General features: G+C 50.0%; 2 protein-coding genes across 5 annotated transcripts in view; one reads left to right on the top strand and one right to left on the bottom strand.

Annotated features, from left to right (window-relative positions):
* The window catches only part of cpsf3 (cleavage and polyadenylation specific factor 3), a 17,532-nt gene extending 7,711 nt beyond the window's left edge, over positions 1-9,821 (top strand). For both annotated transcript variants that reach the window (XM_061051439.1, XM_061051440.1), the window contains 11 exons: positions 2,244-2,419; positions 5,963-6,121; positions 6,336-6,482; positions 6,686-6,838; positions 6,920-7,028; positions 8,089-8,187; positions 8,263-8,357; positions 8,480-8,567; positions 8,653-8,719; positions 8,930-9,026; positions 9,504-9,821. In XM_061051439.1, the coding sequence (XP_060907422.1) occupies positions 2,244-2,419; positions 5,963-6,121; positions 6,336-6,482; positions 6,686-6,838; positions 6,920-7,028; positions 8,089-8,187; positions 8,263-8,357; positions 8,480-8,567; positions 8,653-8,719; positions 8,930-9,026; positions 9,504-9,674 (1,361 nt within the window). In that variant the 3' untranslated portion in view covers positions 9,675-9,821. The remainder of the gene's footprint in view (positions 1-2,243; positions 2,420-5,962; positions 6,122-6,335; positions 6,483-6,685; positions 6,839-6,919; positions 7,029-8,088; positions 8,188-8,262; positions 8,358-8,479; positions 8,568-8,652; positions 8,720-8,929; positions 9,027-9,503) is intronic.
* Positions 9,822-10,186: 365 nt separating this feature from the next.
* Positions 10,187-22,372, bottom strand: adam17b (ADAM metallopeptidase domain 17b). Of its 3 annotated transcripts, XR_009674979.1 has the most exons (19): positions 22,107-22,371; positions 21,591-21,726; positions 21,383-21,516; positions 21,169-21,257; positions 20,903-21,059; positions 20,704-20,834; positions 20,420-20,506; positions 20,241-20,351; positions 18,842-18,986; positions 14,865-14,956; positions 14,641-14,793; positions 14,373-14,572; positions 13,856-13,959; positions 13,645-13,779; positions 13,404-13,534; positions 13,156-13,323; positions 12,650-12,706; positions 11,487-12,268; positions 10,187-10,340 (listed from the first exon to the last, which is right to left on the bottom strand). XR_009674979.1 is itself a non-coding variant. In XM_061051435.1 (18 exons), the coding sequence occupies exons 1-18, from the start codon at positions 22,195-22,197 to the stop codon at positions 11,891-11,893; spliced, it is 2,496 nt and encodes an 831-aa protein (XP_060907418.1). In that variant the 5' UTR covers positions 22,198-22,372; the 3' UTR covers positions 10,187-11,890. The 3 variants fall into 3 exon arrangements, 2 of the variants coding, with proteins under 2 accessions (XP_060907418.1, XP_060907417.1); XM_061051435.1 differs by having other exon boundaries at positions 10,187-12,268; positions 18,842-18,983; positions 22,107-22,372; XM_061051434.1 differs by having other exon boundaries at positions 10,187-12,268.
* Positions 22,373-22,500: the final 128 nt, after the last annotated feature.

Raw genomic sequence — 22,500 nt, 5'->3', positions numbered from 1 at the left:
CAGGTAAAAGACCTTACTCATTGTTATGTTATAAAGATCCAGCCTATCCATCATGAGCACTTTAGCAAAGCAGCAAAAGTTACAGTGGTAAGAAAAAACTGCCTTATTAAAAGGCAGAAATCTTCAGCCGGATCCCCGGCTCATGATGAAACAGTCTTCACAGGTCTAGACTGCGCCGGGCTTGGAAAGGGATAGGGGGAGAGATGGGATAAGATGCAGGAAGAGGGATAGAGAGCAAGGGGGTGGGGGGAGGTAAACCGTCCATCAGCAATCTGGTGGGGAGGGGAGGGGGTGTGGGGGGTTGTTCTGGCAAGCCGTCAACCGACGATCTTGAGGAGCCTAGGAGAGCTCAAGAGCTCCCAGGAAAGTAGGTGGTTAGTGACTGAGATTTATAGATAGATACATGCAGTAATATGATGTACTGTATATGCAGAGAGAGAGAGAGAGAGAGAGAGAGAGGAGCTCAGGGTGCCAGTTCCCCCGGTAGTCTAAGCCTATAGCAGCATAACTAAGAGCTGGTCTACACCAGCACCAGCCCTAACTATAAGATTTATCAAAAAGGAAAGTTTTAAGTCTAATCTTAAAAATACAGACTGTGTCTGCCTCCCGGACCCCGGCTGGAAGGCGGTTCCAGAGGAGAGGAGCCCGATAACTGAAGGCTTTACCCCCCATAGTACACTTGGAGACTGTAGGTACCACCAGCAGGCCTGCACTCCGGGACCGCAACGCTCTCGAGGGACAGTACGGCACTAGTAGCTCCTTAAGATAAGATGGTGCCTGGCCATTTAGAGCTTTGTAGGTGAGAAGAAGGATCTTGAATTCTATTCTAGACTGTATAGGGAGCCAGTGCAGAGAAGCCAGGACAGGAGTAATGTGGTCCCATTTCCTGGTTCTGGTCATCATGGGTATGAAATAGAAACCGTCACAGGTGGTCTTTTGTCAGGATCAAATGGCAGTTGGTCAACAGTTTTGAGCCAAATTTCTCCAAAGCTATTTGATGGATTAACAGAGAATTAGTTTGAACACTCATCGGCTCCTGAGGATAAATCGAAGCATCATATTAGCATCATGTTAGCATGTAGCTGATCCTCGGTGAGAATCTACATTATATCATGTTAGCATCATATTAGCATCATGTTAGCATGTAGCTGATCCTCGGTGAGAATCTACATTATATCATGTTAGCATCATATTAGCATCATGTTAGCATGTAGCTGATCCTGTGTGTGTGTGTGTCTGTGTGTGTGTCTCTGTGTGTCTCTGTGTGTGCGTGTGTGTGTGTGTGTGTGTCTCTCTGTGTGTGTGTGTGTGTGTGTGTGTGTCTCTGTGTGTGTGTGTGTGTGTGTGTCTGTGTGTGTGTGTGTGTGTGTGTGTCTCTGTGTGTGTGTGTGTCTGTGTGTGTGTGTGTGTGTGTGTGTCTGTGTGTGTGTCTCTCTGTGTGTGTGTGTCTGTGTGTGTGTCTCTCTGTGTGTGTGTCTGTGTGTCTCTGTGTGTGTGTGTGTGTGTGTGTCTCTGTGTGTGTCTGTGTGTGTGCGTGTGTGTCTGTGTGTGTGTGCGTGTGTGTGTGTGTGTGTGTCTCTGAGTGTGTGTGTGTCTGTGTGTGTGTGTGTGTGTGTGTCTCTGTGTGTGTGTGTGTGTGTGTCTATGTGTGTGTGTGTGTGTGTGTGTGTCTCTGTGTGTGTGTGTGTGTGTGTGTGTGTGTGTGTCTGTGTGTGTCTCTGTGTGTGTCTCTCTGTCTGTGTGTGTGTGTCTCTGTGTGTGTCTCTCTGTGTGTGTCTCTCTGTCTGTGTGTGTCTCTGTGTGTGTTTCTGTGTATGTGTGTGTCTCTCTGTGTGTGTCTCTCTGTCTGTGTGTGTCTCTCTGTCTGTGTCTCTGTGTGTGTCTCTCTGTCTGTGTCTCTGTGTGTGTCTCTGTGTGTGTCTCTCTGTCTGTGTCTCTCTGTGTGTCTCTCTGTGTGTCTCTCTGTGTGTGTCTCTCTGTGTGTGTCTCTCTGTCTGTGTGTGTCTCTCTGTGTGTGTCTCTCTGTGTGTCTCTCTGTCTGTGTGTGTCTCTCTGTGTGTGTCTCTCTGTGTGTGTCTCTGTGTGTCTCTCTGTGTGTGTGTGTCTCTGTGTGTGTCTCTCTCTGTGTGTCTGTGTGTGTGTGTGTGTGTGTGTGTGTGTCTCTGTGTGTCTCTGTGTGTGTCTCTGTGTGTCTCTCTGTGTGTGTGTGTGTGTGTGTGTGTCTCTGTGTGTGTGTACATTAGATGAGTACTGGCAGAACCATCCGGAGCTCCACGACATTCCGATCTACTACGCCTCGTCTCTGGCGAGGAAGTGCATGGCCGTGTACCAGACGTACATCAACGCCATGAACGATAAGATCCGTAAAGCCATCAACATCAACAACCCGTTTGTCTTCAAGCACATCAGCAACCTGAAGGTCAGTGAGCGCGCTCAGTGTGTGTCCTCATGATCAGTGAGCGTGCTCAGTGTGTGTCCTCATGATCAGTGAGCGTGCTCAGTGTGTGTCTTCATGATCAGTGAGCGCGCTCAGTGTGTGTCTTCATGATCAGTGACCTGAAGGTCAGTGAGCGCGCTCAGTGTGTGTCCTCATGATCAGTGACCTGAAGGTCAGTGAGCGTGCTCAGTGTGTGTCCTCATGATCAGTGAGCGTGCTCAGTGTGTGTCCTCATGATCAGTGACCTGAAGGTCAGTGAGCGCGCTCAGTGTGTGTCTTCATGATCAGCAACCTGAAGGTCAGTGAGCGTGCTCAGTGTGTGTCCTCATGATCAGTGAGCGTGCTCAGTGTGTGTCCTCATGATCAGTGACCTGAAGGTGTGTCCTCATGATCAGTGACCTGAAGGTCAGTGAGCGCGCTCAGTGTGTGTCCTCATGATCAGTGAGCGTGCTCAGTGTGTGTCTTCATGATCAGTGACCTGAAGGTCAGTGAGCGTGCTCAGTGTGTGTCCTCATGATCAGTGAGCGCGCTCAGTGTGTGTCTTCATGATCAGTGACCTGAAGGTCAGTGAGCGTGCTCAGTGTGTGTCCTCATGATCAGTGAGCGTGCTCAGTGTGTGTCTTCATGATCAGTGACCTGAAGGTCAGTGAGCGCGCTCAGTGTGTGTCCTCATGATCAGTGAGCGTGCTCAGTGTGTGTCTTCATGATCAGTGACCTGAAGGTCAGTGAGCGTGCTCAGTGTGTGTCCTCATGATCAGTGAGCGTGCTCAGTGTGTGTCCTCATGATCAGTGAGCGCGCTCAGTGTGTGTCCTCATGATCAGTGACCTGAAGGTCAGTGAGCGTGCTCAGTGTGTGTCCTCATGATCAGTGAGCGCGCTCAGTGTGTGTCTTCATGATCAGTGACCTGAAGGTCAGTGAGCGTGCTCAGTGTGTGTCCTCATGATCAGTGACCTGAAGGTCAGTGAGCGTGCTCAGTGTGTGTCCTCATGATCAGTGACCTGAAGGTCAGTGAGCGTGCTCAGTGTATGTCCTCATGATCAGTGTGTCCTCGTGATCAGTGACCTGAAGGTCAGTGAGCACGCTCAGTGTGTGTCCTCGTGATCAGTGAGCGCGCTCAGTGTGTCCTCATGATCAGTGACCTGAAGGTCAGTGAGCGTGCTCAGTGTGTGTCCTCATGATCAGTGACCTGAAGGTCAGTGAGCGCGCTCAGTGTGTGTCCTCATGATCAGTGAGCGTGCTCAGTGTGTGTCCTCATGATCAGTGAGCGTGCTCAGTGTGTGTCTTCATGATCAGTGACCTGAAGGTCAGTGAGCGTGCTCAGTGTGTGTCCTCATGATCAGTGAGCGTGCTCAGTGTGTGTCCTCATGATCAGTGACCTGAAGGTCAGTGAGCGCGCTCAGTGTGTGTCTTCATGATCAGCAACCTGAAGGTCAGTGAGCGTGCTCAGTGTGTGTCCTCATGATCAGTGAGCGTGCTCAGTGTGTGTCCTCATGATCAGTGACCTGAAGGTGTGTCCTCATGATCAGTGACCTGAAGGTCAGTGAGCGCGCTCAGTGTGTGTCCTCATGATCAGTGAGCGTGCTCAGTGTGTGTCTTCATGATCAGTGAGCGCGCTCAGTGTGTGTCCTCATGATCAGTGACCTGAAGGTCAGTGAGCGTGCTCAGTATGTGTCCTCATGATCAGTGAGCGCGCTCAGTGTGTGTCCTCATGATCAGTGAGCGTGCTCAGTGTGTGTCCTCATGATCAGTGACCTGAAGGTCAGTGAGCGTGCTCAGTGTGTGTCCTCATGATCAGTGACCTGAAGGTCAGTGAGCGTGCTCAGTGTATGTCCTCATGATCAGTGTGTCCTCGTGATCAGTGACCTGAAGGTCAGTGAGCACGCTCAGTGTGTGTCCTCGTGATCAGTGAGCGCGCTCAGTGTGTCCTCATGATCAGTGACCTGAAGGTCAGTGAGCGTGCTCAGTGTGTGTCCTCATGATCAGTGAGCGTGCTCAGTGTGTGTCCTCATGATCAGTGACCTGAAGGTCAGTGAGCGTGCTCAGTGTGTGTCCTCATGATCAGTGACCTGAAGGTCAGTGAGCGTGCTCAGTGTATGTCCTCATGATCAGTGTGTGTCCTCATGATCAGTGAGCACGCTCAGTGTGTGTCCTCATGATCAGTGAGCGTGCTCAGTGTGTGTCCTCATGATCAGTGAGCACGCTCAGTGTGTGTCCTCGTGATCAGTGAGCGCGCTCAGTGTGTGTCCTCATGATCAGTGAGCACGCTCAGTGTGTGTCCTCATGATCAGTGAGCACGCTCAGTGTGTGTCCTCATGATCAGTGAGCGCGCTCAGTGTGTGTCCTCATGATCAGTGAGCGCGCTCAGTGTGTCCTCATGATCAGTGAGCGCGCTCAGTGTGTCCTCATGATCAGTGAGCGCGCTCAGTGTGTGTCCTCATGATCAGTGAGCACGCTCAGTGTGTGTCCTCATGATCAGTGAGCACGCTCAGTGTGTGTCCTCGTGATCAGTGAGCGCGCTCAGTGTGTGTCCTCATGATCAGTGACCTGAAGGTCAGTGAGCGTGCTCAGTGTATGTCCTCATGATCAGTGTGTCCTCGTGATCAGTGACCTGAAGGTCAGTGAGCACGCTCAGTGTGTGTCCTCGTGATCAGTGAGCGCGCTCAGTGTGTCCTCATGATCAGTGACCTGAAGGTCAGTGAGCGTGCTCAGTGTGTGTCCTCATGATCAGTGAGCGTGCTCAGTGTGTGTCCTCATGATCAGTGACCTGAAGGTCAGTGAGCGTGCTCAGTGTGTGTCCTCATGATCAGTGACCTGAAGGTCAGTGAGCGTGCTCAGTGTATGTCCTCATGATCAGTGTGTGTCCTCATGATCAGTGAGCACGCTCAGTGTGTGTCCTCATGATCAGTGAGCGTGCTCAGTGTGTGTCCTCATGATCAGTGAGCACGCTCAGTGTGTGTCCTCGTGATCAGTGAGCGCGCTCAGTGTGTGTCCTCATGATCAGTGAGCACGCTCAGTGTGTGTCCTCATGATCAGTGAGCACGCTCAGTGTGTGTCCTCATGATCAGTGAGCGCGCTCAGTGTGTGTCCTCATGATCAGTGAGCGCGCTCAGTGTGTCCTCATGATCAGTGAGCGCGCTCAGTGTGTCCTCATGATCAGTGAGCGCGCTCAGTGTGTGTCCTCATGATCAGTGAGCACGCTCAGTGTGTGTCCTCATGATCAGTGAGCACGCTCAGTGTGTGTCCTCGTGATCAGTGAGCGCGCTCAGTGTGTGTCCTCGTGATCAGTGACCTGAAGGGTTAACTTAACCCAGCTGCAGCCTCCACTGGTTGGACAGCACGAATGCGGTCCACTTTTCTTTATTTTTTTATTAATGAAAAAAACACAAAACAACAGTAATGCAAGTAATCTGCAGTAACCCTAACCCGTGTACATGAAAAAAATGACGTTGTGTAACCCCCCGCCCCCCCGATGCTCAGTGTGCCTCCTCATGTCAGACGGCGTTACCACCTGTGGTTTGTTTCAGAGCATGGATCACTTTGACGACATCGGGCCGAGCGTGGTGATGGCGTCCCCGGGGATGATGCAGAGCGGTCTGTCCAGAGAGCTGTTTGAGAGCTGGTGCACGGACAAGAGGAACGGGGTCATCATCGCCGGTTACTGTGTGGAGGGGACGCTCGCCAAGGTCAGTCTCCTCACTTACCGTGTTCAAGACCCGCCCCCCTCGCTCTATCATGACCAGAACCTCCCCCTCCCCCCTCCACCCCCTCACATTGTTCACACACTACATCTTGGACCAATCAGGACTGAGTCCTCGTGTAGCAGGAGGTTTAGGAGACTTGTTTATTTAAAGCGTTTTTCTCCGTGGCGTCCTCTGACTTCACGACTTTGTGTTTCAGCACATCATGACGGAGCCGGACGAGATCGCCACCATGTCGGGTCAGAAGCTTCCTCTGAAGATGTCCGTGGACTACATCTCCTTCTCGGCTCACACGGACTACCAGCAGACCAGCGAGTTCATCCGGGCGCTCAAACCGCCACACGTGGTAATCACGCACACACACACGTGTTACCAAACAGGTTACCATGGAGACGGAGCTTCATCTAGTGTAACGTCTACACGACCATCATCACGTGTTCTTGTACGGAGGCTAAAGTCCTCGTCGCGGTGGCCGTGGGTTCAAATCCGACCGCCGCCCTTTTCTGAAAGTCATGGAAGCTAACGAGAGGCGTGTTTCTTTGTCTGCAGATTCTGGTCCATGGCGAGCAGAACGAGATGGCCCGTCTGAAAGCGGCTCTTATTCGCGAGTACGAAGATAATGACGATGTTGACATCGAGGTCCATAACCCTCGAAACACGGAGGCCGTTACGCTGAACTTCAGAGGAGAGAAACTGGCGAAGGTCTGAATCCAGAAAATCTCAAACTTTCAAAGCTTTTAACGTGCGTGCTGCCATCTTAACTCCCAGCATGCTCTGCTTCAGGTGATGGGCTCTCTGACTGACAGGAAGTGTGTTCAGGGTCAGAGGGTCTCCGGAATCCTCATCAAGAGGAACTTCAACTATCACATCGTGACGCCCTCCGACCTCTCCAGTCAGTATCTGTGTGTGTGTGTGTGTGTGTGTGTGTGTGTGTGTGTGTGTGTGTGTGTGTGTGTGTGTGTGTGTGTGTGTGTGTGTGTGTGTGTGTGTGTGTGTGTGTGTGTGTGTGTGTGTGTGTGTGTGTGTGTGTGTGTGTGTGTGTGTGTGTGTGTGTGTGTGTGTGTGTGTGTGTGTACTTGTCTGCCTATCTTTAGGAGAACTGAGTTATAAAACTGACACAATGAGGACTGTCCAGTTTGGTTATTTGAGGACCGTCCTGTTTGGTTATTTGAGGACCTGTTTGGTTATTTGAGGACCGTCCTGTTTGGTTATTTGAGGACCTGTTTGGTTATTTGAGGACCGTCCTGTTTGGTTATTTGAGGACCGTCCTGTTTGGTTATTTGGGGACCGTCCTGTTTGGTTATTTGAGGACCGTCCTGTTTGGTTATTTGAGGACCTGTTTGGTTATTTGAGGACCGTCCTGTTTGGTTATTTGAGGACCGTCCTGTTTGGTTATTTGAGGACCTGTTTGGTTATTTGAGGACCGTCCTGTTTGGTTATTTGGGGACCGTCCTGTTTGGTTATTTGGGGACCGTCCTGTTTGGTTATTTGAGGACCGTCCTGTTTGGTTATTTGGGGACCGTCCTGTTTGGTTATTTGAGGACCGTCCTGTGAATAGTGACTTTCAGGTAGACTTTTGAGGTCATTAGCATTAGCTAACATTATGATGGCGTGCTGGCTTGCTCTGAATCTTTCTTGCTAACCTAGCTGCTGTCTGCGTTCTGACAAAACTGAGACTGAAATAAAACTTTTTATACGTTTGATAAACGCCAATAGGGAACAGCGTTTAACGGTCAAACACAGGCTGAATACTCGCTAACGGTCCTTTTACATGAAATGAAATGTTTAACCTGCGTTAGCTCAGTGGGCGTGGTTAACCTTATCAGTGTCAGCTGGATCATCGCTGAAAAAGAGCGGGAACCTTGAGTGTAGGAATGTTTTGGATGTGTCCTCGTGTTGTGTTCAGGTGCTGTTGTTTTTCCCGTGTTTGATGGCGTCCTGTCTTTGTTCAGACTACACAGATCTGTCTATGGGCACCGTGACGCAGACTCAGGCCATCCCGTACACCGGGCCCATCTCACTGCTGGTCAGTCAGCTCCGCAGCCTCGCAGGTCGGTCACCGTTATTGTTTTTAATTGATTTAATATGAGTGAGAAGTCTCTGACCTGATGGACTTGGGTTTGTAGGAGACGTGGAGCAGGTGGAGGGGACGGAGAAAATCACCATCCGGATCTTTAAGAGCATCACTCTGGTTCACGAGGCGGGCATGGTGCTGCTGGAGGTCAGACACGATCGCCGTTTCATCGCGCTCCGTCCCGTTGACATTCTTCAGACTCATTTGTAATTTTCAACTTCGTGAAACTTTTTTCTGTTTTTCATTTTTAATCTTTTTTTTGTCTTCAGTGGATCGCCAACCCGCTCAACGACATGTACGCTGATGTGGTTACTACGGTGGTCCTGGAGGTCCAATCCAACCCCAACGCTCAGAAATGTAAGAAAACAAAAGAAGGTGTAAATGTCAAAGTGACGGGAACAGAGCTCCCATGTTTTTCACTTTAACTCTTTAACGTTTTCAGTCCTCGAAGGAAAGAGAGACACCTTCGACGTGGACGTGTTCGTAGAGAGACTCGGACTCATGCTGCAGTAAGTTCACCTGCGGGGGGGAGGGGTTTATCAACACTGTAACCAAAAGAGAGTTTGTCTTTGTTCACACATTTAAATAAAGTTTAATGCAGAAGGTACTTTAAAGGAATAAATATTTATAGAGGTTGAAAACTTTAGATTTTATTACAGAGCGTATTAGAGAAGTGATGCATGATGGGAGGAAACAGACAGCTTTGCTTTCTGTTTCAGCGACATGTTCGGAGACGACTGCGTCAACTTCAAAGACGGTCAAAACCTGAGCGTGACGGTGGACGGAGTCACCGTCCTCATCGACACGGAAACCAAAGTGAGTACGAAATAGTGACAGAGTGAGACCTCCTGTCTGCACCCAGTGCGAAATAGTGACAGAGTGAGACCTCCTGTCTGCACCCAGTGCGAAATAGTGACAGAGTGAGACCTCCTGTCTGCACCCAGTGCGAAATAGTGACAGAGTAAGACCTCCTGTCTGCACCCAGTGCGAAATAGTGACAGAGTAAGACCTCCTGTCTGCACCCAGTACGAAATAGTGACAGAGTGAGACCTCCTGTCTGCACCCAGTACGAAATAGTGACAGAGTGAGACCTCCTGTCTGCACCCAGTGCGAAATAGTGACAGAGTGAGACCTCCTGTCTGCACCCAGTGCGAAATAGTGACAGAGTGAGACCTCCTGTCTGCACCCAGTGCTTGGTACGGTGGCCTTTAAGGACATTTGTCTTCTGGATGTTGAAATGTTTACGTAGTCTGAAGTAAAGGTTTTTGATTCTCGTTCTGTGTCGCCCTGCAGGCCGTGTCGTGTGCAGAAGATGAGTCCTTGAGAGAGATGGTCGAGGTCGCTGTCCACCGTCTCTATGACGCCCTCAGCCCCACCTGTGATGTCACCAGCAGGGGGCGCCCGCCTCCTGTCAGTGATGTCATCAGCGTCTCCAGTCAGCTGCTGAGTGACAGTTTGATATGAAACTTTCTTCTGTTTGTGTTTTTTAAACACTGTTTCAAACTGATTCCAAAGGAATCTCTGAGGAGGCGGAGCGCCGACCTGATTTTGTGTTTCTGTAACGTGTCTGTGAAACAAATAATAAACATTCAGTGACTCTGTTTCTTTAAACATCTCATCCATTATAGTTTACGTTTTCTGTGAGAAGACTACAAGAAGAGTAGTCTAATACGTAAGAACCCCGCCCCCTGATGTTTAGACTCTACACATCAGATGAAATCGGTGGTTAGCTGAATCAGCGGAGCAGGAAGGGTACTCGTGTGGACTCGAGAACTTGGAGAACCTTCAGTAGCCCGGGTTAAAATCCAACATGGCCGCTCTGTGCTGAACGTCAGTGTTTATTACACGATACTATCGATGTGATTGAATTATGCAGAAAGAGGATTCTCATCGTCAGGTTTTAGCTAACGACACAGACTCGTGGAACGCCATCGAGTCGAGTGTGACCACCTTTAGAAGGACGAGGAACAGAACGCTAAAGATCAACAACTTTATTATCAACAAAAATTACAAACAGCTCACTGATTGGCTGGTCAACACGATGACATCATAACACAGAACAGATCAATATGGACACACACAGTCGTATAAAAATATATTTATATCCTGTTAAATGTTTATAAAGAAACCCTGACTTCCTGTTTCCTCCTGAGGTTCCTGGATGTGTTTGAATTGTCCCTCCTATCTCCTTTCACTATCTACTTCACCTTAACCCGGGGAAAACGTCATGAGGTTAAGGAAAGATGTTAGGAGACTTCATAAAGGACTTAGGGAAAGGCGATCTCGTTACTCTGACAATCCGACCACATTTCCACTAGGCCACGTCATTAAAGTGACGGGCCGGCGGAGGTTAATGACGTGAGTCTGCCGTGTTGAAACCAATGTTCAGAAAATGGACTACAAAAAGATCATCTATAAAACTTTCCCCTGTGCCTTCTTACTGGTGAAATAATCCTGATCACCACGAGGTTGGGATTGAAATAAAAGAAATATAGACTACCAGACTACAAGTAAGAAAAGTGAAACCATCAGCTTCCTGTCCACTCAGAAATCAACATCAACATAAATATGAAATGAATTGTTACATTAATGTAAGACAAGAATGTACAACTGAAGAAATGCACAAAACATTCTGAATTGAATGAAACATGTTGAATAAAACATCATCTGGCTCAAAATGTCTCTGATCCCTTTTCACCTGAAACACAGGGTGATGTTTTTTATGGTGATTATAATCTGATTATATGGTTTTGTATAATATCTCAAGAACCTTAATCAAGTCAAGGGTTTCAGCATCTGTGACTGAAGGAAAGTTTAATGTTCTTTATGATACTGCTTACGGCTGCAACAACACTCAAAGTGGATAAATAACGAATGCAAACTGAACACAGGCTGCAATAAAAGTTAAACTCACTTTGATCGTTTTACAACATCAGCATAACGTTCATAGTTCGCCTACGGGTTAAAGATTGTTGAAAGTTGTTCAAGACATATTATTGTAATGTCATGATCTGTGTCACTTTACGATCATCGTTAATGTTCATGAGCGGTCGGATGAGCGACTCGCTTTAAATGTTGCTGCCGCAAGGAATTGTGGGACGGCATATCTCATGTCCTTTCCCAAAGGATGGTCCAGTGTATCCTAAAGGAGGTTATAAAGGAAGCATTGACCCACCTTTCCTTAACGGCTCTTATCATGGCCGCCACTTAAACGCTTAATTTCACTCAGTCAGGAATCTTCTTAACGCACCCAGTTTCTGAGGTTCCTGCGGAGACCTGACTTCCTGTTTCCTCCTGACTTCCTGTGGAGCGGCAGTGATTGCGCCCCCCTGAAGTGTTTTAACCTGGAACTAAAAATGACTGAACTTTTCTAACGCACGTCACCAGAGCAGCATGGCGGCCATTTTTAATCATTAAAACAAAGAGACGTGTAACGCTGCTCTGCGTGGTCAGACAAAGACTGACGGTTTGTTCTGGCTTCCTGTTGGCGACTCGAGGAGGCGGAGTCTTGATCTCCTGTCAGGAGACTCTTTGTTTTTTTTCCTTTCTCTCGTTTGGCGTTAAACGTGGTGCCACCCTTGAGTTTTATAGAAACACGGCGCCTCAGTGGAGGAACATGAAGCACCTGACGGCGCCCCTGCCTGGCGGCTGCCTGCAGGTTCACGCAGGTGTGCGTCCTCTCAGCACTGCGTCTCCTTGCTGTCGATCTGATGTTGTCTCTTCAGTCTGAACATCAACGCCTTCTCGCTGCAGCTCGCCACACCTTTCTCCGTCAGATCCTCAAAGGAGCGCGGTGGCGCCCTCGTCGGCCTCCCAAACGCCTCCTCCAGAGCCTCCTGGTCCAGGTGGGAGTCCAAGCTTGGGTCCTCCTGGATGGTGGCCATGCGGGGGTCCAGAGGGGGGTGGCCTGGGAAGGGGGCGGAGCCTGGAGGGGTGCTGGTCTGCTGGGGGTCACATGGCTGGAAACGAAGCCCGGCGGAGGAGGCGGAGCTTGGGAAGGTTGGAGGTTTGAAGATCCGAACAGACGCAGACTCCAGGCTGCTCAGGAGCTCGGCATTCTGGGAAAGTGAAGAGTCACAACATTAAAGGAACAGGCCAAACACGTGAAGAAGAAGAAAAGTCTCTTCTGGAGTCTGAGATCTGACCCCTCCCCCTCCCCCTAACCCAAACACGTGAAGAAGAAAAGTCTCTTCTGGAGTCTGAGATCTGACCCCTCCCCCTCCCCCTAACCCAAACACGTGAAGAAGAAAAGTCTCTTCTGGAGTCTGAGATCTGACCCCTCCCCCTCCCCCTAACCCAAACACGTGAAGAAGAAAAGTCTCTTCTGGAGTCTGAGATCTGACCCCTCCCCCTCCCCCTAACCCAAACACGTGAAGAAGAAAAGTCTCTTCTGGAGTCTGAGATCTGACCCCTCCCCCTAACCCTGGGTTGTGACTCACGCTGGGGAACAACAGAGACTTGGTGTTCTGGTCGTATTGATGATCCAGCTTCTGGTCCTGAAGAAAAAACAGAGAGACGCGTCACATCATGTGTTTATGTTGTTATACACGAGCTGTGATTGGCTGACATGTTGTTGTGATTATAAATATAATCTGATAACTGGAAACAAGCCGTAACGGCTAACGCTGCGTCTTTCACTCCAGACCACTGACCACGACACTTCAGGCTCAGCTGGGATATTAGAGCGCTGACAAACGTTATTTAACCATCATTAATGTGAAAACACTAAAGAATGAGCGATGTGTTCAGGCTCAGCTGGGATATTAGAGCGCTGACAAACGTTATTTAACCATCATTAATGTGAAAACACTAAAGAATGAGCGATGTGTTCAGGCTCAGCTGGGATATTAGAGCGCTGACAAACGTTATTTAACCATCATTAATGTGAAAACAAGAATGAGCGATGTGTTCAGGCTCAGCTGGGATATTAGAGACATGATCGTACCACACAGTGGACCAGGATGCTGAAGGGGATCCAGAAGAGCAGAGAGAACGCCACCACTGAACCCACGATGTTGTCAGCCAGAAACTTCCCAAACGTGTTGATGTCGAGTTTATCGATGAAGTCCCAGAGACGCTCGATCACGTCCTGCACCTGCTTCATGCACTTCCCCTGCAGAGAGGCACACACCTGTCAGGTAGAGCTTCACATTGCGGGGGGGGGGGGGGGGGGGGGGGAGGAGGGGGACTCACCGCTCCGTCACAGAAGCCCACCGTGCACGGTTTGCCTTTACGCAGGAACAGGAAGTTACCCGTTTGGTCCTGGTAGGGGGTGCAGGCGCCGCTGCTGCTCCGACAGCAGACTTTACAGGACGAGTTGGTTTCTGCAGAGAAGAAGAAGAAGCAGACGATTCAGAGTTAAGTAAATCATGTGTTCAGTTTCTGATCTCCATGTTCACTTTGCGTCTGACGACTTAAAGGTAAACTGTCGTACCGTTGCAGGCGCAGGGCGGCAGCTTTAAGACGGCCTGACAGAACGGGACGCAATCTCCGTTCAGACACTCCCCGCTGTCCAGACACACGGTTTGATCTGCAGCGTTCTCTGGAGGAGGACACTCGCTGCTGTTTCCTGTGGACACAAACGGGTCAGTCTGAGCACGCTCACCGCTATACACGTCACTCCCTCATCTTTCCCGTGTGCTCACCTGTGCAGTACGAGTGTCCTTTACATGTGGCGTCGATAGGCTCCTGGCAGACTTCACCTTCAGACTCAAACATACAGTTCTTACAGCACGCACTGTTCCTGTCGCTAAACACGAGAGACGGAAAAGAGACGGCCAATAAGAAGGACAAAAAACGTCCCTAACTAACCACTAACATTTTAACATGGAGCTCTATGGAGACTGACTCACTGCAGGAGACAGACCCTAGTGGACACTGGAGGAACTGCAGCTGTAAAGTTAGACATTTTAACATAGAGCTCTATGGGGACTGACTCACTGCAGGAGACAGACTCTAGTGGACACTGGAGGAACTGCAGCTGTAAAGTTAGACATTTTAACATGGGGCTCTATGGGGACTGACTCACTGCAGGAGACAGACTCTAGTGGACACTGGAGGAACTGCAGCTGTAAAGTTAGACATTTTAACATGGAGCTCTATGGGGACTGACTCACTGCAGGAGACAGACTCTAGTGGACACTGGAGGAACTGCAGTCTCACCTGCACTGAGCTCCGGCTCTCAGCCTGCAGTCGGTGGTGCAGCAGTGGTCTGAGTTGATGTGCAGCAGCCCCGGGTCACACTCCTCGCCCTGCTCCACCCGGGAGTTCCCGCACACGTTGATGTTCCTCTGCTTGAAGCAGGTCGGAGCCTTGAACCTCAGACGCTTCACGATGGAGCGTTTGCTGCAGTCTGAGAACAACTGGACAAAGAGACGCCACTCAGCTTTAAACCGACCAATAGAAAACTGTGAGATAAAAGATCCCGCACCTTGTTGTTGACGTGGTCTCCGCTCACAGCGATGGGGTACATGACATATTTCCCGCCCTGGTCCTCCCGTGGGGCGCAGTACGGGATGTTGTCGGGGTCGTGTTCCGCTCCGAAGTTATGGCCCAGCTCGTGCGTGGTCACCAGGTCGGCTTCCTGTGGACAACAGGTGTGAGCGGCGAGGAACAGCTGACGACCTTCAGACCTAACCTAACCCCCCAACGCACCTTAGTGAGGATGGTCTTCCCGTAGTTCTTGGTGCTGGTCAGGCCCGTGTTCAGGTAGATCGCTCCCTGTTCGTTCGTGGATGACGGACAGGCTTCAAAAGAGAACACGTCACGTTACGTACACTGGAGGAAATAATTATTTGATCCCCTGCTGATTTTGTAAGTTTGACCAATTACAAAGAAGTGAGCGGGCTATAATTTTTATGGTACTTTTATTTCAACAAAGAGATAGAATATTTTTTTAAAAAGTCCAGAAAAAAAACATTGTCTGAAGTTATAAATTAATTTGCATTTGATTGAAAGAAATAAGTATTTGATCCCCTACAAACCAACACGAATTCTGGCTCCCACAGACCAGTAAAGTGCCCGGGAGGCACTCAGATTAGTCCTGTCACTTTAAGAAAGTTCTCCCAATCACTGCTCGTTATGGGTATAAAAAACAACAGAATCAATCTCTTCCTTTCCAACCACTCCAACACCATGGGCAAGACCAAAGAACATTTAAAGGACATCAGGGACGAGATTGTAGACCTGCACAAGGCTGGACTGGGCTACAAGACCATCAGCAAGAAGTTTGGTGAGAAGGAGAAACTGTTGGTGCAATTATAAGAAAATGGAAGAAATATAAAATAACCATCAATCGCCCTCTGTCTGGAGCTCCATGTAGGATCTCACCTCGTGGGGTAAAGGTGATCATGGGAATGGTGAGGGATCAGCCCAGAACTACACGGGAGGAGCTTTGTAATGATCTCAAGGCAGCTAGGACCACAGTCAGCAAGAAAACTATTGGTACCACACTACACCCTAACGGATTTAAATCCTGCAGTGCCCGTAAGGTCCCCCTGCTCAGGAAGGCCCGTGTACTGGCCCGTCTGAAGTCAATGAACAACAGGAGTCAGAGAAGGCTTGGGAGAAGGTGGTGTGGTCAGATGAGACCAAAATTGAACTATTTGGCATAAACTGGAGTTGTTGTGTTTGAAGGGAGAAAAATGCTGAATACCAACCCAAGAACACCATCAAGCATGGAGGAGGAAACATTATGGGATGTTTCTCTGCTAAGGGTACAGGACGACTTCACCACATTGAGGGGCCGATGGATGGGGACATGTACCGTCAGATCTTGGACGAGAACCTCCTTTCCTCAGCCAGAGCACTGAGGATGACAACGACCCGAAACATACGGCCAAGGCAACAAAGCAGTGGCTCAAGAAGAAGCACATTCAGGTCATGCAGTGGCCTAGCGAGTCTCCAGACCTTAATCCTATAAAATATTTGTGGAGGGAGCTGAAAGTTCGAGTTGCAAAGTATCAGCCTCGAAACCTTCAGGATTTGTAGAAGATCTGTAAAGAGGAGTGGAACCAGAATCCGTCCTGAGACGTCTGCAGACCTGGAGACCAACTCCAACAATCGTCTGACTTCTGCCAACACGGGTCACCAAGTACTGAGTCATGTTTTAACTCAAATAATTATTTCCTTCAATCAAATGCAAATTAATTTATAACTTTAGACGTTTTTTTAAAATATTTTGTCTTTGTAAAATAAAAATAAAATCATAGACCGCTCACTTCTTTGAAATCAGTCAAACTTACAAAACTGTAAGAAGGTCGACTCGAGGAAGCATCAGAGCGACTCACCTTTAGACATGAGGAAGCATCAGAGCGACTCACCTTTAGACATGAGGAAGCAGCAGAGCGACTCACCTTTAGACTCGAGGAAGCATCAGAGCGACTCACCTTTAGACATGAGGAAGCAGCAGAGCGACTCACCTTTAGACATGAGGAAGCAGCAGAGCGACTCACCTTTAGACTCGAGGAAGCAGCAGAGCGACTCACCTTTAGACTCGAGGAAGCAGCAGAGCGACTCACCTTTAGACATGAGGAAGCAGCAGAGCGACTCACCTTTAGACATGAGGAAGCAGCAGAGCGACTCACCTTTAGACTCGAGGAAGCATCAGAGCGACTCACCTTTAGACATGAGGAAGCAGCAGAGCGACTCACCTTTAGACTCGAGGAAGCATCAGAGCGACTCACCTTTAGACATGAGGAAGCAGCAGAGCGACTCACCTTTAGACATGAGGAAGCAGCAGAGCGACTCACCTTTAGACTCGAGGAAGCATCAGAGCGACTCACCTTTAGACTCGAGGAAGCAGCAGAGCGACTCACCTTTAGACTCGAGGAAGCAGCAGAGCGACTCACCTTTAGACTCGAGGAAGCAGCAGAGCGACTCACCTTTAGACATGAGGAAGCAGCAGAGCGACTCACCTTTAGACATGAGGAAGCAGCAGAGCGACTCACCTTTAGACATGAGGAAGCAGCAGAGCGACTCACCTTTAGACATGAGGAAGCAGCAGAGCGACTCACCTTTAGACTCGAGGAAGCAGCAGAGCGACTCACCTTTAGACTCGAGGAAGCAGCAGAGCGACTCACCTTTAGACATGAGGAAGCAGCAGAGCGACTCACCTTTAGACTCGAGGAAGCAGCAGAGCGACTCACCTTTAGACTCGAGGAAGCAGCAGAGCGACTCACCTTTAGACATGAGGAAGCAGCAGAGCGACTCACCTTTAGACATGAGGAAGCAGCAGAGCGACTCACCTTTAGACATGAGGAAGCAGCAGAGCGACTCACCTTTAGACTCGAGGAAGCAGCAGAGCGACTCACCTTTAGACTCGAGGAAGCAGCAGAGCGACTCACCTTTAGACATGAGGAAGCAGCAGAGCGACTCACCTTTAGACATGAGGAAGCAGCAGAGCGACTCACCTTTAGACTCGAGGAAGCAGCAGAGCGACTCACCTTTAGACTCGAGGAAGCAGCAGAGCGACTCACCTTTAGACATGAGGAAGCAGCAGAGCGACTCACCTTTAGACTCGAGGAAGCAGCAGAGCGACTCACCTTTAGACATGAGGAAGAAGCAGAGCGACTCACCTTTAGACTCGAGGAAGCAGCAGAGCGACTCACCTTTAGACATGAGGAAGCAGCAGAGCGACTCACCTTTAGACTCGAGGAAGCAGCAGAGCGACTCACCTTTAGACTCGAGGAAGCAGCAGAGCGACTCACCTTTAGACTCGAGGAAGCATCAGAGCGACTCACCTTTAGACATGAGGAAGCAGCAGAGCGACTCACCTTTAGACTCGAGGAAGCAGCAGAGCGACTCACCTTTAGACATGAGGAAGCAGCAGAGCGACTCACCTTTAGACTCGAGGAAGCAGCAGAGCGACTCACCTTTAGACTCGAGGAAGCAGCAGAGCGACTCACCTTTAGACTCGAGGAAGCAGCAGAGCGACTCACCTTTAGACATGAGGAAGCAGCAGGGCGACTCACCTTTAGACATGAGGAAGCAGCAGAGCGACTCACCTTTAGACTCGAGGAAGCAGCAGAGCGACTCACCTTTAGACTCGAGGAAGCAGCAGAGCGACTCACCTTTAGACTCGAGGAAGCAGCAGAGCGACTCACCTTTAGACATGAGGAAGCAGCAGAGCGACTCACCTTTAGACATGAGGAAGCAGCAGAGCGACTCACCTTTAGACTCGAGGAAGCAGCAGAGCGACTCACCTTTAGACTCGAGGAAGCAGCAGAGCGACTCACCTTTAGACATGAGGAAGCAGCAGGGCGACTCACCTTTAGACATGAGGAAGCAGCAGAGCGACTCACCTTTAGACTCGAGGAAGAAGCAGAGCGACTCACCTTTAGACATGAGGAAGCAGCAGAGCGACTCACCTTTAGACATGAGGAAGCAGCAGAGCGACTCACCTTTAGACTCGAGGAAGCAGCAGAGCGACTCACCTTTAGACATGAGGAAGCAGCAGAGCGACTCACCTTTAGACTCGAGGAAGAAGCAGAGCGACTCACCTTTAGACTCGAGGAAGCAGCAGAGCGACTCACCTTTAGACTCGAGGAAGCAGCAGAGCGACTCACCTTTAGACTCGAGGAAGCAGCAGAGCGACTCACCTTTAGACATGAGGAAGCAGCAGAGCGACTCACCTTTCGAGCAGAGACCTCCCGGGACGTCCGGTTTGGACGGGGCGACGTAGGCGAGACCCAGAGTCCCCTCGTCGAAGTCCTGATAGGTGAAGAGGTGAGCGAGGCACACGTTGGAGGCTTTCTCTGCGATGTCCACGCTGAACTGCTGCAGAGATGACAACGAGCGCCACGTTCAACAGTCGGGTTGTTATCGTCTCGGTCGGGTTGTTATCGTCTCGGTTCTTGAGGTCGGGGTCGTTATCGTCTCGGTCGGGTCGTTATCGTCTCGGTCGTCTCGGTCGGGTCGTTATCGTCTCGGTCGTCTCGGTCGGGTTGTTATCGTCTCGGTTGTCTCGGTCGGGGTCGTTATCGTCTCGGTTCTTGAGGTCGGGGTCGTTATCGTCTCGGTCCTTGAGGTCGGGGTCGTTATCGTCTCGGTCGTCTCGGTCGGGTTGTTATCGTCTCGGTCGGGGTCGTTATCGTCTCGGTCGTTGAGGTTGGGGTCGTTATCGTCTCGGCCGTCTCGGTCGGGTTGTTATCGTCTCGGTCGGGGTCGTTATCGTCTCGGTTCTTGAGGTCGGGGTCGTTATCGTCTCGGTCGTTGAGGTCGGGGTCGTTATCGTCTCGGTTCTTGAGGTCGGAGTCGTTATCGTCTCGGTCGTTGAGGTCGGGTTGTTATCGTCTCGGTCGGGGTCGTTATCGTCTCGGCCATCTCGGTCGGGTTGTTATCGTCTCGGTCGGGGTCGTTATCGTCTCGGTCGTCTCGGTCGGGGTCGTTATCGTCTCGGTTCTTGAGGTCGGGGTCGTTATCGTCTCGGTCCTTGAGGTCGGGGTCGTTATCGTCTCGGTCGTCTCGGTCGGGTTGTTATCGTCTCGGTCGGGGTCGTTATCGTCTCGGTCGTTGAGGTTGGGGTCGTTATCGTCTCGGCCGTCTCGGTCGGGTTGTTATCGTCTCGGTCGGGGTCGTTATCGTCTCGGTTCTTGAGGTCGGGGTCGTTATCGTCTCGGTCGTTGAGGTCGGGGTCGTTATCGTCTCGGTTCTTGAGGTCGGAGTCGTTATCGTCTCGGTCGTTGAGGTCGGGTTGTTATCGTCTCGGTCGGGGTCGTTATCGTCTCGGCCATCTCGGTCGGGTTGTTATCGTCTCGGTCGGGGTCGTTATCGTCTCGGTCCTTGAGGTCGGGGTCGTTATTGTCTCGGTTCTTGAGGTCGGGGTCGTTATCGTCTCGGTTCTTGAGGTCATTGAGGTCGGGGTCGTTATCGTCTCGGTTCTTGAGGTCATTGAGGTCGGGTCGTTATTGTTGAGGTCGTCTCGGTCGGGGTCATTATCGTCTCGGTCGGGGTCGTTATCTTTGAGGTCATTGAGGTCGGGTTGTTATCGTTGAGGTTGGGGTCGTTATCGTTGAGGTCGGGCGTTTTTACCTCCAGCAGTTTCTTGACGTCCCACACGTCGCGTCCCTCCACCGGACTTCCTCTCATGTTGAAATGTTTTCTTCCTGCAGTCACCGCCGTCGGACTTTTCTCGATGATGATCTGAGTACGGAGGGGAGTCAGCGTTTCCTAACAGCTGTTTTTAAGTGATATCCCATCATGCACCTCACCTGCTGGATCTGAACGCCGTAACCAGAGAACTCCTCGTCCCACGACGTGTTCCTGTAGATGTCGTCCACGCGGTCGATCAGCTCGATCTGAAAACGAGAAGATCGAGAAGTACAGAAACGTTTTTCACCAGGAGGGAACGAAATGATAAAGTAAAGACACAGGGCGCCGTCCACATGGTACGAACACGTTGCCGACAGATCGACTTCTGTTTTTGTTTCCGTGGTAACAAACATGGTGGTGACCCTCATTCAAATGACCTTTAAATAAAAAGAATGTTTCGTACCAGGTAGTTGAGGGTGGTGCTCTCCTCCTCTCGGCCCATGTGTTTGAAGAAGCGATGGTCGGCGACCAGCAGCAGAGGACACGTGTTCTTCAGGTGGTCGTGGACGTGACGCTTTGCTCTCAGCGCCGACCCTGAACACACAGTCGGGTTAAACAACATTTTCATCAGGATATCTAAACAGAAGCGTTTCGTCTCTCACCTTCTTCCTGAAAGCCGTCAGAGAGGTGGAGGTCAGGGTCAGAGGTCACGTAGCCGCAGACTGACGGCTGGTGAAGTCGGCTGAGGTTTCTGATGTCGTCTGAGCGGTAGATGAGGAGGCGACCATCAGGGGGCGCCGACGTGAACCTCCAGAGAGGCTTCACACAGAAAGAAGAAGAAGCTAATAAACTAACGTTAGCTTATTTCACACCACAAATGTCTTCACGTTAGCTCGTTAGCACGTTAGCATGCTGATGTTTGTCTCACCTCGATGTTGTACTCGCCGTGGTCGGTCAGGATGTGAGCGGATAACTCGTGGTCGTCGATGTGAGCCTGAACTCGAGAGTTTTCCTCTCCTGAAAACAAAAACAAAAACCGACTCTAAATGGTGTCGAACATAAACAGAATGGCGTGATTCTCCGTCTGCTGTTAAAACTTTAACTCTTTAAAAACGACTGTTTCTCTGCATGCTCTGCGTTACCGATGACGTGTCCCGTGAAGTAGTTGTGTCTGTTGACTGAGACGCTCCGCTCCTCGCCGTCCTCGTCCACGACCACGGCTCTGAAGTCGCGGGTGAACAGCTGGTCGTTGGTCCTCAGGTAAAGTCTGAAGTGCCTGCAGACAAAAACACACGGTTACCTCCCGGAGTCTCTTTGACCACCTGAGCGACCTGAGCCGTGACCTCTGACCTCTGCAGGGCGTCGAAGCTGAGCAGCTTCTCCACGTGAGTCTGAGTTTGGATGTCGCGGCGGCGGACGGAGTGCGTCTGCAGGCTGGAGAGGGGCAGCACATCGAAGTCGTCCAGCATGGACCTGAGAGACGCCGCTGAGGGGAAACACACGCAAGATATCAAAGAAACGTACGAAAAAGTTCAATGTGGCGTGGTGTGTTCGTCATTATGACGTAAAAACACTTTTAACCCTTTAAAGTCACGATTATTTTTCTGTGTCGTTATATTAACTTAAACACGTAAACGTGATTTACTTTTTATTGATGATGTCATACGGCAGCCCAGAGAGGACAAACATCAGCGACTTATTTATCTCATTAAGTCGAAACGCTCCGATAACGACGTCATCAATACGTCATCAATACGTCATCACGAGAAAAATCAGGATTCTTAAATAAATAAATAATAAAATGATGTTTGTTCGCTTTGGGCTTCCGTAGCGTCGCTACATTAAAGGGTTTTATTAAACACTCACCGAGAGGCTCCTCTTGACTCTCTGATGGAGGAGAAACAGCAGCTTCTGTTAAAACCATGAAAACACATAAAAACACGACTTCCGGTCTCATGTTGGTTTGTTTGTTTCGGTTAAAAGTGTCGTCGCTTCAGATTTCTGAGTTTAAACTCCGTTTGGATCAAAGTGAGACTTTTAAAATGTCTCTGAGGACGAGGAGAAGTTCCTGAGCTTCAGCTGAACTCTTGGTTTAGAAACCAGCAGCAGAAAAGACGCAACCAGTCCAGAACCAGGAAGACTCCGAGCCGAGTCAAGCTAGCACCAACGGCTAACATCGGGCCGGAAGTACTGCGCACGGCCTTCACAATAAGAGCGAAATGTTCACCCACAATAAAGATACCTCGAAACGTGTTTTAAA

Source organism: Labrus mixtus, chromosome 12, assembly GCF_963584025.1.
Source record: "Labrus mixtus chromosome 12, fLabMix1.1, whole genome shotgun sequence".
Taxonomy (NCBI): Eukaryota; Metazoa; Chordata; class Actinopteri; order Labriformes; family Labridae; genus Labrus; species Labrus mixtus.
The sequence above is the reverse complement of the archived record's forward strand: the minus strand, read 5'-3'. Positions and strand labels throughout refer to the sequence as shown.